The sequence below is a fragment of the Narcine bancroftii genome, chromosome 6, assembly GCF_036971445.1.
Source record: "Narcine bancroftii isolate sNarBan1 chromosome 6, sNarBan1.hap1, whole genome shotgun sequence".
Lineage (NCBI taxonomy): Eukaryota > Metazoa > Chordata > Chondrichthyes > Torpediniformes > Narcinidae > Narcine > Narcine bancroftii.
In genome coordinates, this window is record NC_091474.1 from 71,580,692 (window position 1) to 71,599,100 (window position 18,409).

The 18,409-nt window shown below is 43.2% G+C and overlaps 1 protein-coding gene across 9 annotated transcripts in view; it reads right to left on the reverse strand.

The window, feature by feature from the left end:
- The window catches only part of LOC138736190 (adenosine kinase-like), a 113,575-nt gene that overhangs the window by 84,437 nt on the left and 10,729 nt on the right, over positions 1-18,409 (reverse strand). For 7 of the 9 annotated variants that reach the window (XR_011340136.1, XM_069885281.1, XM_069885279.1 and 4 more), the window contains exon 2: positions 3,201-3,275. Coding sequence is in view for 8 of the 9 variants with exons in the window: in XM_069885281.1 (XP_069741382.1) it covers positions 3,201-3,275 (75 nt within the window). In the remaining variant the exon portion in view is untranslated. Of the gene's footprint in view, positions 1-3,200; positions 3,276-12,988; positions 13,147-18,409 lie in introns of those variants that run through there. The other 2 variants (XM_069885284.1, XM_069885282.1) reach the window with 1 other exon arrangement.

The window sequence follows — 18,409 nt, forward strand, 5'->3', positions numbered from 1 at the left end:
CCTCACCCCATGCTTGGGCTCTGTTGAGGTGAACTATGACACCACTATGGAGGGGAATTCTGCTAGGATTCGGGTGAACTCATTGCCTGAGAGGATGACTGAGTCAAGGTGAGGGGCTGGTAGCTTTGCCTCGCCCAGGGAAAAAGTTTGGAATGTCTTGGCGTGTATCAACTACTGCCCTTTCAAGTCTACCAGTAAGCAGTGCATCCAGAGAAAGTCTGTGTCCAGGAGTGGCTGTGCCACTGCCACCAGCGTGAAGGTCCACGTGAAGTGGCTGTCACCAAGAAAGAGCAGAATGGTGCAGGTGCAGAAAGTCTGAATGCTGTTGCTGTTCACTGCTCTCAGGGCTGGGCCCGGCTTCCTATTCTGAGTCGTGTAGGCTGAGGGGGATGTACCCTGACCTCAGCGCCTGTGTCCACCAGGAAACGCCGACTTGAAAATGTGTCCCAGACATATAAGAGGCTATCTCGCTGGCCATGGCATTTCCCTAAAACATGCGGGTGCAATCAGTGGGCCGCCGTAACCCACTATTGGCGATAGAAACAGCATTGTGCATCAGGAGAGTCCACTTGCCTTTCCGTTATCAAATGGAGCCCCGTAAGTCACTGCTTGCGGAACCTAGCTATTTGTTTTACCGATGCGCTGTTGTCCCACTTTGTTCTCCAGAGCACATCCACCTGGGCTGTGAAGTCAAACTGGCTTTGAAGTCCTCGACAGCCAGCAGCAGTCGGACATCCTTAGCCAGTTGCTCCAGAAAAATCTGCTCAAAGAGCAAGCAAGGGTGGTGCACCTCGACCAAAGCCAGCATATTGCTCATGGGAACGGATGGGGCCCTATCCCCAAGGCCACGCTTTTATAGACCCAGCTTTCCGCCACTGGGCCTGGTATTCTCGCCACTGCGGGTGGATGTGACATCACCGGCAAGTTGGTCTTTGATTGGCCGTGGTTCCTGCTGTGCAGGCTCCTGGCCAGTGAAGGCCATTAGTGTGCGCGAACTTTCCGCATTCACCACATTAGTCCACCATTTTGAGTGCTGGTTCACTTGCCAGGTAGCGGCCCGCTATAGCTGCTCTATAATCTTCAACTACTTCTACTGGCCCCTTGTTCCATACACCCACCATCCTCTGTATCAAATAAATACCCCTCCAGTTTCTTATTAAATCTCTCCTCCTGACCTTCAACCCAATGTCCTCTGGTTACCAATTTCCCTGCCCTGGGCAAAAGACAATCTATTTCTTTTATGATTTTGTTACCCCAGGTCTCATCTTTGTGAGAATAGAAAAATAAGTTCAGAATTTTAACTTTAAAATACAAACAAAATAGTGAAATTAGTACATTAAATTTAGCTCGAAAATCAATTCCTGAAATGCTTTTAACTAAGATGCTAATCCGCTCTCAATCATGTTGTTTTCTATTGAGGTTTCCTCTGCTTGTCCAAAATTTAAAACTCTCTTCTGGAGCAGCTCAACTAAACAAGTGGCATCAGAGGAAGAAAAAGAATTCTCAAGGTTTTGGGTGGAACCTTTTTGTCCTTGAAGGTTTCAACCCAAAACCTTGTGCAATTCTTTTTCTCCCTGTGATGTTGCTCGTCTCGGAGTTCCTTCAGCAGATTGTCTGTTGCCGCAGGTGGTCCGTTGCCGCAGATTCCAACATTTTATCTTGTCTCCAATTAAAAAAGCATTCTTGCTCTTCACTGTTTTTCTTTCCTATTTAATATTATCTACCACTTTAAACATTCATGCTCAGCAAACTCATCTTCTATCCTAGATCAAAAACACCAACCATTTCTGAAAGTAAAATACTGCACATGTTGAAAATATGAAATGGAAACAGAAAATACTGGAATTTTTTTCATTCAGCTCACTGACCTTTTATCAGGAAATAAAATGTTGTTTCTTGCTCTACAGATGCTATCTGACACTGATTTTTTCTAGTTTCACTTTTATGATTACACTAAATCTGCAGGAGTCAAATGATAGATGGGAATAACAAGGTTTCAAGTCAGCTATTTAAAGTTTTTCAATATACAATTAACCATTTCAGACTCTTCATTTCAGCCAAAGTCTAGTCTTCAAATAATTGTTACCAGTTGTTTCACTCAGCCCTTCAAACTGCACCACCATTCAATTTGATCTGGTTGATCATGCAACCCCAGTACCCTATTACTGCCTTTGCTCCTTACCATTTAATCCTTTTAATCTCTAGGGGCATATCCAACTTCCTTTGGATGTATATAATGAACTGGCCTCAAGAAATTTCTCTGATTGGGAGTTCCACAAGTTCAAAACTCAAGTGAAATAGTCTCTCCTCATCTTGGTTCTTAAATGGCTGACTTAAACTTAGGAGCAGAATTAGGCCATTTGGCCCATTAATACATCATGGCCAATGTATTTTCCTCTCAATGCCTTACCCCATAATCTTTGACTCACTTACTAATCAAATAACCATCAATATCCGCTTTAACTATATCCAATGACTTGGCCTCCACAGCTATCAGTGCCAATGAATTTCACAGATTCACCCCTTGATGGCTTAAGAAATTATTCCTCATTATCCTTTATGATCAGACTATGATCCCTTGTTCTGGATGTCCCAACATCAGAAACATTCTTCTTGCATTTAACCAGTCCTGTCTTATCAGAATTTTAAGTCTCCATCAGATCCTTTCTCATTCTCCCAAATCCTAATGAGTGCAACAACCCTTGTCCTTCCATCCCAGGCAAACCTTTGCTGCACCCCCCCTTAATAGCAAGAATGTCCCTTCCTTAGATTAGCAGACCAATGCTCAAGGCATAGTTTCACCAAGGCTGGAAACAACTTTAATAAAACCTCCTTGCTTCTATATTCAAAACCTCTTTCAATAAAGGCCAACATGCCACGCTTTCTTCACCACCTACTGTACCAACCTTCCAATGACTGATCTGCATTACAAAGGGCTTGGAGATTGTGAATGTAATTACAGAAGTCTGACATACCAACACACTTCACAGAACAGATTTTCACAAGAATTCATTAGTCATTCAAGGAAAGACTACAACAATTCAGTAAGCTTTGGAGCCTAAGTGTCTATTCGCCTTAGAAACATTTACTTTTTTAAAAAAGTTGGCTCTTTTCACATTTTAGGTTCTGCTAAATACTTCTGCACAATTCCGTTTTGACAAAACTTACATTTGTGGATAGAAGGCATCATAAAAACTTACTTGTCAAGAAAATCTTTATCCACAATGGCACATATGTCAAGAAGGGGGTTCCCCATTCCAAAAAGTAAATTTTGTCTGAAACCAAAGAACATGGCTATTAGGTACCTGTCAGTAAGCCACAATTTGTAACAGGTGAGAGTAAGCATTCCGATGTGTCAATGCCATAAATATCATCAAGAATCAATATTTTATATTTTGTAGAAGTACAGTACCTGGAAAGCTTTTTATTAGCTATAGGGAACTAATACTGAATACTGCACTTCGCCTTCTTGGCTGAACGCATTATTCGCCGTGAAAAATAGCAATAGCACAGAACATTGTCACAGTAATTATGTTGACCATTTTAGACAAAGCAACTATTGGTGCTGCTAATCCATTAGAATACTTGTGCAGCAATTACAAGGTAGAGTTTTGTGCTTGCTATTCTCAGGAGTGTAATTGGTCACCACATCATTTTCAAACGCACACAAACTTTCGACAAGTCGGCTGAATCATGCCAATTGTGGCTATATGCAAACTTCTTTCTTCTTTCTTTGGCTTGGCTTCGCGGACGAAGATTTATGGAGGGGGTAAAAAGTCCACGTCAGCTGCAGGCTCGTTTGTGGCTGACAAGTCCGATGCGGGACAGGCAGACACGATTGCAGCGGTTGCAGGGGAAAATTGGTTGGTTGGGGTTGGGTGTTGGGTTTTTCCTCCTTTGCCTTTTGTCAGTGAGGTGGGCTCTGCGGTCTTCTTCAAAGGAGGTTGCTGCCCGCCAAACTGTGAGGCGCCAAGATGCACGGTTTGAGGCGTTATCAGCCCACTAGCGGTGGTCAATGTGGCAGGCACCAAGAGATTTCTTTAGGCAGTCCTTGTACCTTTTCTTTGGTGCACCTATGTCACGGTGGCCAGTGGAGAGCTCGCCATATAACACGATCTTGGGAAGGCGATGGTCCTCCATTCTGGAGACGTGACCCATCCAGCGCAGCTGGATCTTCAGCAGCGTGGACTCGATGCTGTCGACCTCTGCCATCTCGAGTACTTCGACGTTATGGATGTAAGCGCTCCAATGGATGTTGAGGATGGAGCGGAGACAACGCTGGTGGAAGCGTTCTAGGAGCCGTAGGTGGTGCCGGTAGAGGACCCATGATTCAGAGCCGAACAGGAGTGTGGGTATGACAACGGCTCTGTATACGCTTATCTTTGTGAGGTTTTTCAGTTGGTTGTTTTTCCAGACTCTTTTGTGTAGTCTTCCAAAGGCGCTATTTGCCTTGGCGAGTCTGTTGTCTATCTCATTATCGATCCTTGCATCTGATGAAATGGTGCAGCCGAGATAGGTAAACTGGTTGACCGTTTTGAGTTTTGTGTGCCCGATGGAGATGTGGGGGGGCTGGTAATCATGGTGGGGCTTCTAAAACCACATTACCCATCTGCAGATTTTGCTTAATATGTTACCCATCCTTGTTCCTTCTCTGCAAAGTACTGGGAGCAAGCTATCTCCAACAGCAAATAATTTTATAATGTTTACGGCTTCACTTTAGTAATTAGGGTTACCACATTAACATGTGATTAATGTAAGATTGCATTAAACAAGCTTGCAAATTTACAAATGACATCACTGTAGGCCAAATCTCAAAAAAAAACGCGACAGGAAAATGACCACTCCCTCAACACAAGCAAAACGAAGGATCTAGTCATAAATTTCAGGAAACAGGTTATGGGGAGGGAGTGTTGTTGAAGCACACACCACTTCATGTATCAAAGGTCCTATGGTGGAGAGCATAAAGTTCTTTGGAGTAAACATCACCAACAATGTGTCCTGATCCAGCAATTTCAAAACTATAGGCCATTTCAGATAGCCCAAAAGTTGAGATGTAAAGGCAGAGAAACTCTGCCAAAACACAATATCACCTACCTTTCTGAATGTGCAGAGGCGGTCTCCAAGCCGTATATTCCAACCCCTCTCTGAGAGGGATAATCTCCACAGCGCAGCCCTCCGCCGATCAATCTGAATGTATAGCCACGCTAAGCGGCTATTTAGGGGCAGGCTGATGATGCTGTCAGCCCACGGCCCATCTCCCCACTCACCCCTCTCCCTCCAAGTCAGGGGCAGCGGGGGACCGTCAGGGCAGCGGGAGCTGTCAGCGAGGGTCATCAGGGCAGCGTGGACCATCGGGGCAGTCAGGACAGTGGGGTCTGTCAGGGGGCGGCTGGTGTGTGCTGGGACAGCCACACCAAGCCACTTCAGCCTTCGGGCCCGCTCTCCGCAGCTCAAAACACAGCAGAGCAATGGCCATCTTCCCTCCCCATAATCCCCCACACACCTGGAACTGTTCTGGGAACCAAAGAGCGGTTTCAGCTACGGGGGGGGGATTATGGGGAGGGAAGACAGCCATTGCTCTGCCACGTATTTATGACGGGTGGCGCCGCAGCACCAGTCACTCCACCTCCATTGTTTCCAGAGGGTGCTATGAAGCGCTTCTGGATATGAATGGGACGCTGGAGCAGCCTTTTAGGGGTGCTATCTGAAAGGTAAGTTCCCATTTTTCCATCCGCTCCTTTGCTGGTCTTAAGGCAGAGGCCTGACATGAAATGGCTTTGAGATGAAGAAATCATTCCAACTCTCTACTTGCTTCAAACCCAAAGAAAATTCATCATGATATCTTTCCTTAACAAATGCACTATATTCAGTATTCTGCCCAGATGCAGAGTTTGTCACGGAAAATGTACTGCCCAATCCTACAGGAAAATGCAGGGCTGACAAAATTATCTTGGGCATAGAGTAAATGCAAGCAAGCTTTTGCCACTGAGGTTAGGAAAGATAAAAACTGGAGGCAAGGGTTAAGGGTAAAAATGGAAAGGTTTAAAGGGAACACAAGGGGAATCTTCTTCATGCAGAGAGTGTGGAGCGAGCTGACAGCTGAAACAGAAAATATAGGCTCAATTTTGACATATAAGAAAAAATTGGATAAACGTGGTTAGGAGCAGTATGGAAAGATAAGGTCTGGGTGTAGATCAGTGAGACTAGGCAGAATAGTTCGGCACAGACTAGAAGGACAAAAAGCCTGTTTCTGTTCTGTAATGTTTTATGGTTCTATGTAGTTGTGGAATAAGCTTGGGCCATCATTCAAACTAATTGCCCACGATCGACAGTCTAAAGCCCCTTTTACACAGCCTCTTCCAGACGGGAAATGGGAGGGGCGGGGGAGGGAGGGGAGTTCGTTCCCTTTCAGCCAGCAGTGTAGTCACAGCACAAAATTGCATTATTCTGGTGTTTGGTTCAGTGTTTAAAAAAAAAAGCAAACCCGGCTTAATGACGTCTCTTCTTTATGGCAGTATTGCAGGATCTCCGTGTAATAAGGGCTTGAACCTCACACTGCCAGAGGAAAGCTGCCAACACAGCTGAATAACCAATACTACCCTGGTCACAAGTAAACAAAATTCTTCAGACACCATGGTTGAAGTAAAAACACAAAGCTGGAGAAACTCAGCAGGTCAGTGTACTTTATATAGCAAAGGTAAAGATACAGAACCAACGTTTTGGGCCTGAGCCCTTCATCAAATGGAAAATGTCAGCAGATGCAAACAAAGTGATGGGGGGAGGGGGTGGGTGAGGAGCACTGTCCCAAAGGCCGGACGGAGGTGGTTAAGGGAAGGAAGGCACAGCAGCAAACAGGGGAGGAGGAATGGCTCTGTGAATGGAGAGGGAATGGGGTTGAGTGCCAGAGGAAAGGTCAGAGAGAAGGGGAAGGGAGAAAAACAAAGATTAGGCTAGCATAAAATGGAGAATTCGATGATAATGCCATCTGGTTGGAGAGTGCAGAAAACAGAAAATCAGGAGTTGTTTCTCCCATTTACATCAACTTCCCACTCCCATACTCATGTCTGTTCATGGTCTCATGTCCGGTTCCACCAAGATTGAATTATGTAAGGCAATGGAAACAAGTATGGAAGTTATGGAAACTGTAACAATTGAAGAGGAGGAAGTTCGAGAGCTTTTGAGAAATATTAAAGTGGACAAGCCTCCGGGTCCTAACAGGGTATTCCTTTGGTCTTTGATGGAAGTCAATGTAGAAAAAGCAGGGGGTCTGACAGAAATATTTAAAATGTCATTAGCGACAGGGATGGTGCAGGACGATTGCTGGATTACACAAGTTGTTCCATTGTATAAAATGGGTTCGAGCAATTCTCAGCATGTAAGTTTGATGTCAGTGGTGGGCAAGATAATGGAAAATGTTCTTAGAGATGATACATATAATTATCTGGATAGACATGGTATGATTAGGAACAGTCAACATGGATTTGTGCGTGGAAGGTCATATTTGACAAATCATTAATTTTTTTGTTTGAAGAGGTTACCAGGAAAATTGACGATGGTAAGCCAGTGGATGTTGTCTATATGGCCTTCTGTAAGGCCTCAAGGATCTGTATTGGGTCCATTGTTGTTTGTAATATACATTAATGATCTAGATGATAGGGTGGTTAAATTGGATTAGTAAGTATGCAGATGATACTAAGATAGGTGGCATTGTGGATAATGAGGAAGGTTTTCAAGTCTTGCAGAGGGATTTGGGCAAGTTAGTAGAGTGGGCTGATAGTTGGCAAATGGAGTTTAATGCTGACAAGTGTGTGGTGTACATTTTGGGAGGACTAATCAAAAGAGGATATACATGGTAAATGGTTTAGGGCATTAAAGAATGCAATTGAACAGAGAGATCTAGGAATAATGGTACACAGTTCCCTAAAAGTGGAATCTCAGGTGGATAGGGTAGTGAAGAAGGCCTTTGGAATGCTAGCCTCTATAAATCAGAGCCTCGAGTATAAGAGTTGGGAGGTAATGTTAAAATTGTACAAGGCTTTAAGGAGGCCAAATTTGGAATATTGTGTTCCGTTCTGGCCACCAAATTATTGGAAGAATGTGAACAAAACAGAGAGAGTACAGAGAAGATTTACCAGAATGATACCTGGGTTTCAGCACCTAAGTTATAGAGAAAGGTGAGACATTAGGTCTTTATTCCTTGGAGCGTAGAAAGCTGAGGGGGTGGGGATTTGCTAGAGGTCTTTAAAATGTTGTGGGGGATAGATAGAGATTCCATTAAGGATAGAGGGGATTCAAAAAAGAGGACATTAGCTGAGAGTTAGGGGGCAAAAGTTTAGGTGCAACACAAGGAGAAGCTTCTTTACTCAGAGAGTGATGTCTGTATGGAATGAGCTTCTGGTGGACGTGGTGAAGGCAGGTACAATATTATATTTTAAGAAATATTTGGCTAGGTATATGGATGTAAAAGGTATGGAAGGTTATGGGCAGAATGCAGGTCAGCGGGACTAGGAAAGCATAGTGTTTTGGCATGGACAAGAAGGGCCGTCATGGCCTGTTTCTGTGCTGTAATTGTTATATAGTTAAAGACTACACGTAAATTAGAGGAACACTTGATTTTTCTGTCTGGTTGTGCATCTTAAGGCACTGTTTAATCTGTTGAGTTTCTCCAGCATTGTGTTTCTACCCAGTCACACCAGTTTCTTTATCTGTTCAGTTATCAGACTCAAATTAATAGCAAGCTCAAAATTCTTCTTATTGCCATATTATAATACAAAAAAATGCAACATTACAGGCAAATTCCCTTTTGTCAGTCACAAGGCAAACAAAGACTCACCATGAGCTTTGTTGTCCACCCCCCTAACAATAAGAAAATGAGAGGCAAAAGAGAGTCCCTTCAGAGACACAGAGTGTTTGTGGATTTGCCTCCAGCCCTTGTTTGATCTATTGGCAACCTCAGCTCCAGGTCCAAACCTTTGATGTGATCAAGAAGCCTTGAGCGCCTGAGGCCTTTTGGGAGCCCTTCTTGCCCTTGGCAGTCCCTCGAATCCTGGTACCGATATCTGGTTCCCATGAGCCAGTCACCAACAGCTTGCACGAGACTTTCAATTATGTCAACCATAGCAGTTGTGGGCCCTTCAGCCATTGACCCCCTTGCTCTTCCACTCCCTAGCGTCTGCAACCCCTCGTGGTATGCTGCTGAGCACAGACCCCATGGTTGCAGGATTTTAAAAAAACACCATCTGTTCCTGCATTGAATCGTCAGCATCAACTGGGAAGTAGGACCCTGCGGAGTCCTGCTGTCACCAATGTTCCCTTTAATTTTTAGTCAGTGAGCAAAAATCTTACTTTGATCAATTTTTTTTTCTGTGATCAAAGCAAGTGCTCACTGAATATGCAAATGTAAACTTGAAATTGCTTCAAGATCATTTTGGCACACTATTTCTCAAGGCTAATAAAACTGTATTCCCATGTTTTAATATAATACAAGCACAATTGTATTCTACGAAGTAACATAAGATTTTATTCTATACTTTGTTCAGTTTGTTGTTCCATAAAATAAAGCATCAATATTTCTTATTTTTATGTGATGCAATATCTAAATAAATTAATAACACGAACACCCATCAATTCACAGATTATTAAAGTTGCTGAAAATGATGAAATCAAACTCATTCAATTACAAAGCTAGTTGATAAACTATCCAGATGCATAAAGTGAAAATCTTCACACGTAGCACAGTTTATGAAGGTTTACAAACAGTTAGCCAAGAGATTATTTTCAATAAATAACGAATAAATGAAGATTAAGCGGGCTTCGTGCAAAAAAGACAGACAGCAGATAACATTGGCAGACTGTTGACTATAATGTATCTAATACAAACCAGAAACAAGATGGGTTTTAGCTGTGACCCTGGATGTGAAGGCATTTGACAGATTGGGAGTGGATTTTTTTTTACTCAAAATGCTGGAAAAGTTGCAGCTAGGGCCAACTTTTATAAATTGGATAAAGGTGTTGTACCACGCGCCCAAAGCTAAAGTTGTGACCAATAGACAAATTTCTCCAGCTTTCCCACCGACGAGATCAGGTAGACAAGGGTGCCTGCTAGCTCCAGCTCTGTTCGTACTAGCTGTGGAGCTACTGGCCGAAGCCATCCACCGGGAACCAGACATAAAGTGTTTTAGAATAGACCAGGAAAAACATAAAAATAAATTTATTTGCTGACGACGTACTTATATGTTTGACAGACCCAACAGACTCATTGTTCAAGCTGCGCTCTACTCTGGAGGACTGTGAGAAGATTTCCGGGTATTAGGTCAATTGGGACAAGGGTGAAATCGTGCCACTTACTAAGGATTGAGGAGGACTTAAAATGGTAGACATCCCTGCCAATAACATTAATGGGCAGGATTAACTGTGTTAAAATTAATGCGTGGCCGAGAATTCAGTACCTCTTCCAGACACTGCCCTTGGGGTTGGCCTGGGGATTCTTCCAAAATTTGCTTTTGTGAATAATGGCAATTCTTTGGAAAGAAAAGGTAGCCACAGTCTCCATGGAAAAATTGACCTGGGATTATAGTCTGGGTGGTCCACAAATGCCAGAGTTCAAAAAATATTATTAAGCAGCCCAGTTGAGATACATCACCTCACTCTTCGGGGGTAGTGGGGGTGGGGGGGGAAGGGGAGGAGATGGTGTACCATCCTGGGCACAAATTGACCTGCAAGTGAGTGGTAGGTGAGAAGGTGGCAGAGAACATTATTTATAAATGGGACGCCAAATCGTTATATGGGAAAACAGGCAGGCTTCACTAAAACAAATTATCTCCATTTGGAATAAAATCAACTAATATAGAGGAATCAAAGTAGGGCTGTCCCCACTGACTCCAAATAGATTAATTCCATTGACAGTGGTAACAAATTATCCTGGACACCTGGCACTGTAATGGTGTCAGGTGAGCAGAGGACTGTTATGAGTGAACAATTTAAGAATAAGTATTATTTATCAAATAAGAATTCATCAAATAAGACATTCCACTGCTACCTTCAGATAAGACCTTTTCTACAGGACCAATTAGATCCAACCCTACCAGTGTGCAGTGACATAGAGACATGATTTGAAGGGGGAAACACACAGAAGGTCATCTCAGCAATGTATTTTTGGACCATACAGAAGGCCCTAAACCAGGCCTTCACAAATCAAGGCAGAGGTAGCAATCCTGAACAGAAAGATCCTAAGATTGGAACAGACTTGCTCTAAACCAGTGGTTTTCAACCGTTTTCTTTCCACTCAGATACCACTGAGTAATTAAGTAATCCCTATGCCATTAGTACTCTGATTAGTAAGGGATTGCTTAAGGTGGTATGTGAGTGGAAAGAAAAAGGTTGCAAACCACTGTTTTACGCTAATCTATTTTGTACACGACTTCATCCCTTCAAAGGAAATCGGCCAATGATCATTTTTCTCAAGCAAAATATTTCAGTAACAATTGGGTCCAGAGCAGTGGTTCTCAACATTTTTTTTCCTCCCACTCACATATCATCTTAAGCACCCCTTACTATTGACAGAGCACTTACGGCATAGGGATTGCTTAAGGTGGAATTTGAGTGGTGGATATTTGTATATATTGAAGAAATGCGTGAGATTGTTTCTTTTTGATGTAAAATGAAAAATAAGATATTTAAAAAAAAAGGTGGAATGCAAGTTTTAAAAAAAGGTTACCAACCCCTGAACTAGAGGGTTACAAGGTAGGATAGACTGGGTTTTTTTTTGGTAGGAATATATAGGTCAGCACAACATGGAGAGCTGAAGGGCTGTGTTTTAAGTTCTATTTTGAGCATGTGCACAATATTTCAATCTTCACTTTGCAAAATAGGACTTTGATTGCCCTTAAAATGTCAGTCTTGAAAGTTTCCCAAGAATTGGTTTTGCTTAAAAAAATGATGAGCTGCTCAAAAGAACATAATTTTTTTTAAATCTAACTTGGAAAATGGCCCAAAAATAAACAAAATGTTTCCCCAAAGAATGACACCATACAATGAATCCAAAAATGTCAGCTTCCACTTAGATTTTGTGTTCAATGAGTTCATTGTAGGAATACTGACTCTACAGTATTCCGACAATGGACACATTGGATGGGGGTGGAGGTGCCTGGGTCATTAGAGAGATATTGCGCTGTGTCCAGTGCTTCAAACAATTAAAAGGGATTCCGGCTCCAAAGTAATTTTTTCTATTACAAGTTTACATTTACCAGCTTCAAATCGCCAGACTTCACAATCGTGATCTGATCACATTGAATGGCGGAAAGGTAGAATTTTAAATTCCAAAATTAACACAATGACCCGATTAAAGAGCAAAATCTACCGCCCCTGGTACAAGCTGCGCGAATGGGAGGGAGTGAACAGCTATTTGCTTTCGGGAATTTTTTAAAAAAGTTTTTATAAAGGGGGAGTGGGGGGAAATCTTCCAGACAGAAATAGTTTTCAGGTGTAAAATGATTCATTCGTGGGGATTTTTTTTTGGAAGAAGTCATTAGAATTTTAGTGAGCTTTAACTAACATCGAGAAATTCTCCAGGCTTCACGGGAGATGTAAGGGATGATACAGCACTGTTGATCAGGGAAAGGTGCCTCGTCGGCGTGAATATCGTTTCAAGTTATACCTTTGTGGAGCGCGCAGGGGAACCCAATTTCAATTTTCTACGCGAAGCCTATACCTGGCGTCTGTAAAATCAACACCGACTTCTATGAGGATCTGTCACTGTCAGCATGCAAAGGGACTTTTCAACAGTTGTTTTAAGACCAACATCGTGAATGCCTGGCATGACGCTGAGCAGAGGTTGAAACATAGGTTGAGCAATTATCCTCCTTATCACCCTCCTGCTTTCAGCGCCACTGACAGCGGATTGCAACCAAACAGCAAAGAAAGCCATAAAAATCGAGCGAATTAAATGCAGCAGCCAAACGGCTTCGCCCATCGTCAACCTCGTACTTACGACAAACACGTCATGATAGCTGGGATGAGTCGCTGCAACCGCCCGACTGAATGAACATAGCACACCGCCCAGGATCGCCACTCACTCGTGTGTCTCCGTGAAACCTGGAAGCGGAAACCCCGCCCTCGCCGCTGCCCATTCATCCGCGGCTTCCATTCACACATGGCAGCCACGAGTGACAGGCCCGCAGCCAATCGCTGCGCTCAGTGAAGGAGGGTTCATTGCGCTGCTCACGTCCCATTTTGCTGAGTTCCCAAAGCAGCTCTTGGTCGCAAGCATGTTCGAACCAGCACTGCTCCGTTAAACCACTGAGTAAAATTATTAACTTTGGCTCAAATGGCTGAACGGTAAGTGTTTGGCAACTTTGAGCGAGAAGACTCGAATGGCTCCGAGAGGCAAGAACGTGGGAAAATCACAAGCCCATCTCGAGCAGGAGAATGTGTAGTCGAAATGTTCGTGCTCTCGGGGCATTTCACAGCACAAGAATGTACACGGGGATGAAAACATTCTTTATAATAGCGTGCAGTTATGTTTCAGTAAAACATGACATGGGATTCTTCTGCCCCCACCGATTTGCAAGGTGCCTGTAGATTTCACGTGGCGTTAGAAACAATCAGTACAGGCCCTTCGGCCCTCGGCGTCATGCAGACCAATATAACCCTACTCAACAATCTGAATCTTTCCAACCTCAGTAAAAACACAGAAATGCTGGAGTAACTCAGCATGCATAGGAGGTAAAGATCTAATCGACGTTTCACGCCTGAGCCTTTCTTCAAGGTTCTTACCTCACACCTTTAAGCTTTTTTTTGCATCCATGTACCTGTCTAAAAGACTTAAATGTCCGTATTGAACCAGCCTCCACCAGCACCCCAGGCAATCCATTCCAGACACCCACTCTCTCTTTAAAAAAATAGCTTACCCCGTCATCTCCCCTAAGCTTTCCTCCCCTTGTTTTATAGAGATGTCAGTCCTCTGGTATTTCTTGTACAAAAATGTTTTAGTTTGCCGGATTTGATTAGTTATCACAACATACAGTACGTGGCAGTATGCATGAGGAAACTCAGCAGCGAACTGTCAGATAACTAATAGGGTGTAATTTGGTTTACTTCTCATAAATGTATAGACTTCCCTCAGGTCTCCCCTCAGCTTCTGACACTTCAGAGAAAATAAGCCAAATGTGTTCTTGTGATCATATCTTCCGACTCACATAACATCCTGGTAAGCCCCCTTTTACTCTCTACAAAGGCTTTACATTTTTCCTGTAATAAGCAAACAGAATTGCACACAATACTCTGTGTAACCTAACCAGACCTTTATACAGTTGTAACACATCTTCTTTGCTCTAATAATCAATGCCTGACCAACGAAGACAAGCATGCCATTTACTCCCTATCTAAGTGCTCTCAAGGTATTATGGATTTGAACCCCTATATCCCTCTGCACGTCAATGGTTTTACGATTCTGATCATTACTCTCCCTGATTAGTCATGCAACTCGTCCGCCTCTTTTATCACCAACTCTATCCTCCTCAAACAGCTGCCAGTCCTCTCTCTTGCAGCCATCTCTTTCTGCCCCATTTTCCCATTTCTTCTACAGGACAGCAAATGCAAGCCTCACCTGTCCAACCTTCCCTCACAAGACTCTTAATCCAGGTATGAGCACAACATCCCTCAATCTATTCTCCCTCCTGCCAACCAGGAAGAGGTAACAATGCATTTGGGCCTTCACAACCAGATTGCAAAACAGCTTTCTACCCCAAGCCGCGAGGTACACAGGGCTAGCATATGTAATATTGATATGTTCTTTATAAAAAAGTTTCTGATGTAATTTATCCGTGTAAATAACCAGCTCTACAGTCCAGAGATGCTATCTCATTTTTCACTGTACACTGCAATGTTTATGGTATGAACAACAAATAAATGTGCCTTGACTTGAAGGACCCATACTGTGCTATTGTGTTCTATATATTCTAAAACACCCAATTGGAATTACTTCCAACACATTAATATCCTTAAAGAAGCCCAATACTGTAAAGAGTATTTGAGACAAGGTCTCACACCAGATAAATAAAATAAAAATTATCAATATTTTATTTGTTATCTTGTTACTGAGCCAACATTCATGCCTTTTGAAAACCATACACAATATGCAGAATAACCCAGAACCTATTGTAAACGTTCATCACTTAGATAACATACTTTTTTATATATTCTTTCTTATCAAAATTAACACTTCCCTGCATTTATCAGATCTTTGCTCACTTATTTAGCATTCATAATCTCTACTTTCTTTTCACATCTTTCTTCCCTACTTGTCTTTGTTATACAGGTGTACCCCACTTTACGAAACTAGAGCGTTCCTATGAAACCTTTCATAAGCTGAAATGGTGCAAAGCGAAGACCCATTCACTACTATTGAAGGCTATTTTTGTAAAAGCGAAAACCCATTCAAATCCTTTTGTAAAAGTGAACACAGGTTTCTTCATAAAAGCGAATTTTCGTAAAGTGGATATTCATAAAACAGGGTATATCTGTAACAGTAAATTCAGTGACAAACTTCAGTGACTTCAGTTTTCATATATATTGTAAATAGTTGAGATCCCATCACAATCCCCCTAAAACACCATTCATTACATCCAGAAAACGGCATATTCATGCTTGCTGTTTGTTTTAATAGCACATCCATTCACACCATGGATTTTTATTTTGCAGAGTAATCTTTGGTGCTCTGCTCTATCAAAATTTATAGCCACTGGTTTCCCTTGTATGAATGTGTACTTTCAAGACACTGAATTTAATAGCATGGTATTAAACAGTAACAGAAAATAAAATAAGCAAAAGAAATACAAAGGATGGGACCTCAATAAACTGACAGTCATAACAAAAGGCCAGAAAAAAACTATTTATCACAGTTGGGAACAAATTGAATTCAACATTTATGATGAACTACAATTGAGGCAGTGGGAGAGAGCAGATATAAATTGATTATCTTTGGTCTGAAACAAAAACAAAACAAAATGGAAGAAACACCCAGGGATTAAATCAATTTGTTTGCAGCCTCTGACACGGTTAGTTACAATAAGTCCAAACTTAAGCCTGAGGGAAATCACCTCATCTTCCATCTGAGCATGTTACCACCTTCCAGATTCAAAATCAAAATCTCCAATTTCTGATCACTTACTTCCCCTGTCAAAATGGAGATGATGGCTGATTTCAGGAGAGCCCGGGAGGACCACTCTCTGTTGACCATTCGATGGTCCACCGTCGAGGTAGTCAAGAGCACCAAATTCCTTGGTGTGCATCTGGTGGAGGCTCTCTCCTGGTCCCCCAACACCAGATCGATTGCCAAGAAGACCTAACATCGCCTTTACTTCCTGCAGAGGTTGAGGAAAGTTCAGCTTCCACCCTCATCCTTACTATATCCTACAGGGGATGCATTGAGAACATCCTATGCAACTGCATCACTGCCTGATTCGGGAACTGTACCATCACAGAACACAAGTACTTGTAGTGCATTGTAAAGACTGCTGAGGGGATTATTGGCATCTCTCTCCCTGCCATGATGGACATTTATAAAGGCCATTGTTTGCAGAAAGCCATAAACATTGTGAAGGACCCCACACACCCCCCTCCCTCAATCTGTTCTCCCTCCTGCCATCCAGGAAGAGCTACCAAAGCATTTGGGCCCTCACAACCAGACTGCGAAACTGCTTTCTCCCCCAAGCCGAGAGACTTCTGAACTCCAGGGGTACACAGGATACCATATGTAACAATGATATTTATAAAAGTTTCTGATGTAATTTATCCACATAAACAACCAGCTCCAAAGTCCAGAAAAACACTATCTCATTTTTCACTGTACACTGCAATGTTAATGGTATGAACAAATAAACATGACTTGACTTGTAAATCAAATCTGTTCATTTTTGTGTGACAGAGACTCAGCAGGTCAGGTAGTATACATAGAGAGCCAATGTTTTGGGTCAGGACTCAAAGTTAGCACTGTTTCTTTGGCTTGGCTTCGCAGACGAAGATTTATGGAGGGGGTAAAAGTCCACATCAGCTGCAGGCTCGTTTGTGGCTGACCAGTCCGATGCGGGACAGGCAGACACGGTTGCAGCGGCTGCAGGGGAAAAATGGTTGGTTGGGGTTGGGTGTTGGGTTTTTCCTCCTTTGCCTTTTGTCAGTGAGGTGGGCTCTGCGGTCTTCTTCAAAGGAGGTTGCTGCCCACCAAATTGTGAGGCGCCAAGATGCACGGTTTGAGGCGATATCAGCCCACTGGCGGTGGTCAATGTGGCAGGCACCAAGAGATTTCTTTAGGCAGTCCTTATACCTTTTTTTGGTGCACCTCTGTCACGGTGGCCAGTGGAGAGCTCGCCATATAACACGATCTTGGGAAGGCGATGGTCCTCCATTTTGGAGACGTGACCCACCCAGCGCAGCTGGATCTTCAGCAGCGTGGACTCGATGCTGTCGACCTCTGCCATCTCGAGTACTTCGACGTTAGGGATGAAAGCGCTCCAATGGATGTTGAGGATGGAGCGGAGACAACGCTGGTGGAAGCGTTCTAGGAGCCGTAGGTGATGCCGGTAGAGGACCCATGATTCGGAGCCGAACAGGAGTGTGGGTATGACATCGGCTCTGTATATGCTTATCTTTGTGAGGTTTTTCAGTTGGTTGTTTTTCCAGACTCTTTTGTGTAGTCTTCCAAAGGCGCTATTTGCCTTGGCGAGTCTGTTGTCTATCTCATTGTCGATCCTTGCATCTGATGAAATGGTGCAGCCGAGATAGGTAAACTGGTTGACCGTTTTGAGTTTTGTGTGCCCGATGGAGATGTGGGGGGGCTGGTAGTCATGGTGGGGAGCTGGTTGATGGAGGACCTCAGTTTTCTTCAGGCTGACTTCCAGGCCAAACATTTTGGCAGTTTCCGCAAAGCAGGACGTCAAGCGCTGAAGAGCTGGCTCTGAATGGGCAACTAAAGTGGCATCGTCTGCAAAGAGTAGTTGACGGAAAAGTTTCTCTTGTGTCTTGGTGTGAGCTTGCAGGCGCCTCAGATTGAAGAGACTGCCATCTGTGCGGTACCGGATGTAAACAGCGTCTTCACAGCACAGGAATAAGCTCTCTTGCCCATATGTCTGTCCCATACATGATCCCTAAATTAAGTTAAGCCTTATCAAGGCTTTGTTCCAACATCTGCAGTTTTTCCTGGTCATTTGTGCTGCACCATCCATCTGTGATATTTGTGTGATTTTTACCCCTTCTCCAACAGCACAACCATCCTGCTACTTGCATCACACCACACTTATCTTGTCCATTGCTCCATGCCCATGGTAACCCCAGTCTCAACCTATTGCAGATATTTCTTTATGCCATCCTGTGGCATCTTTCTTCCCCCACCTTCCCTGTACAATCCAACACCACA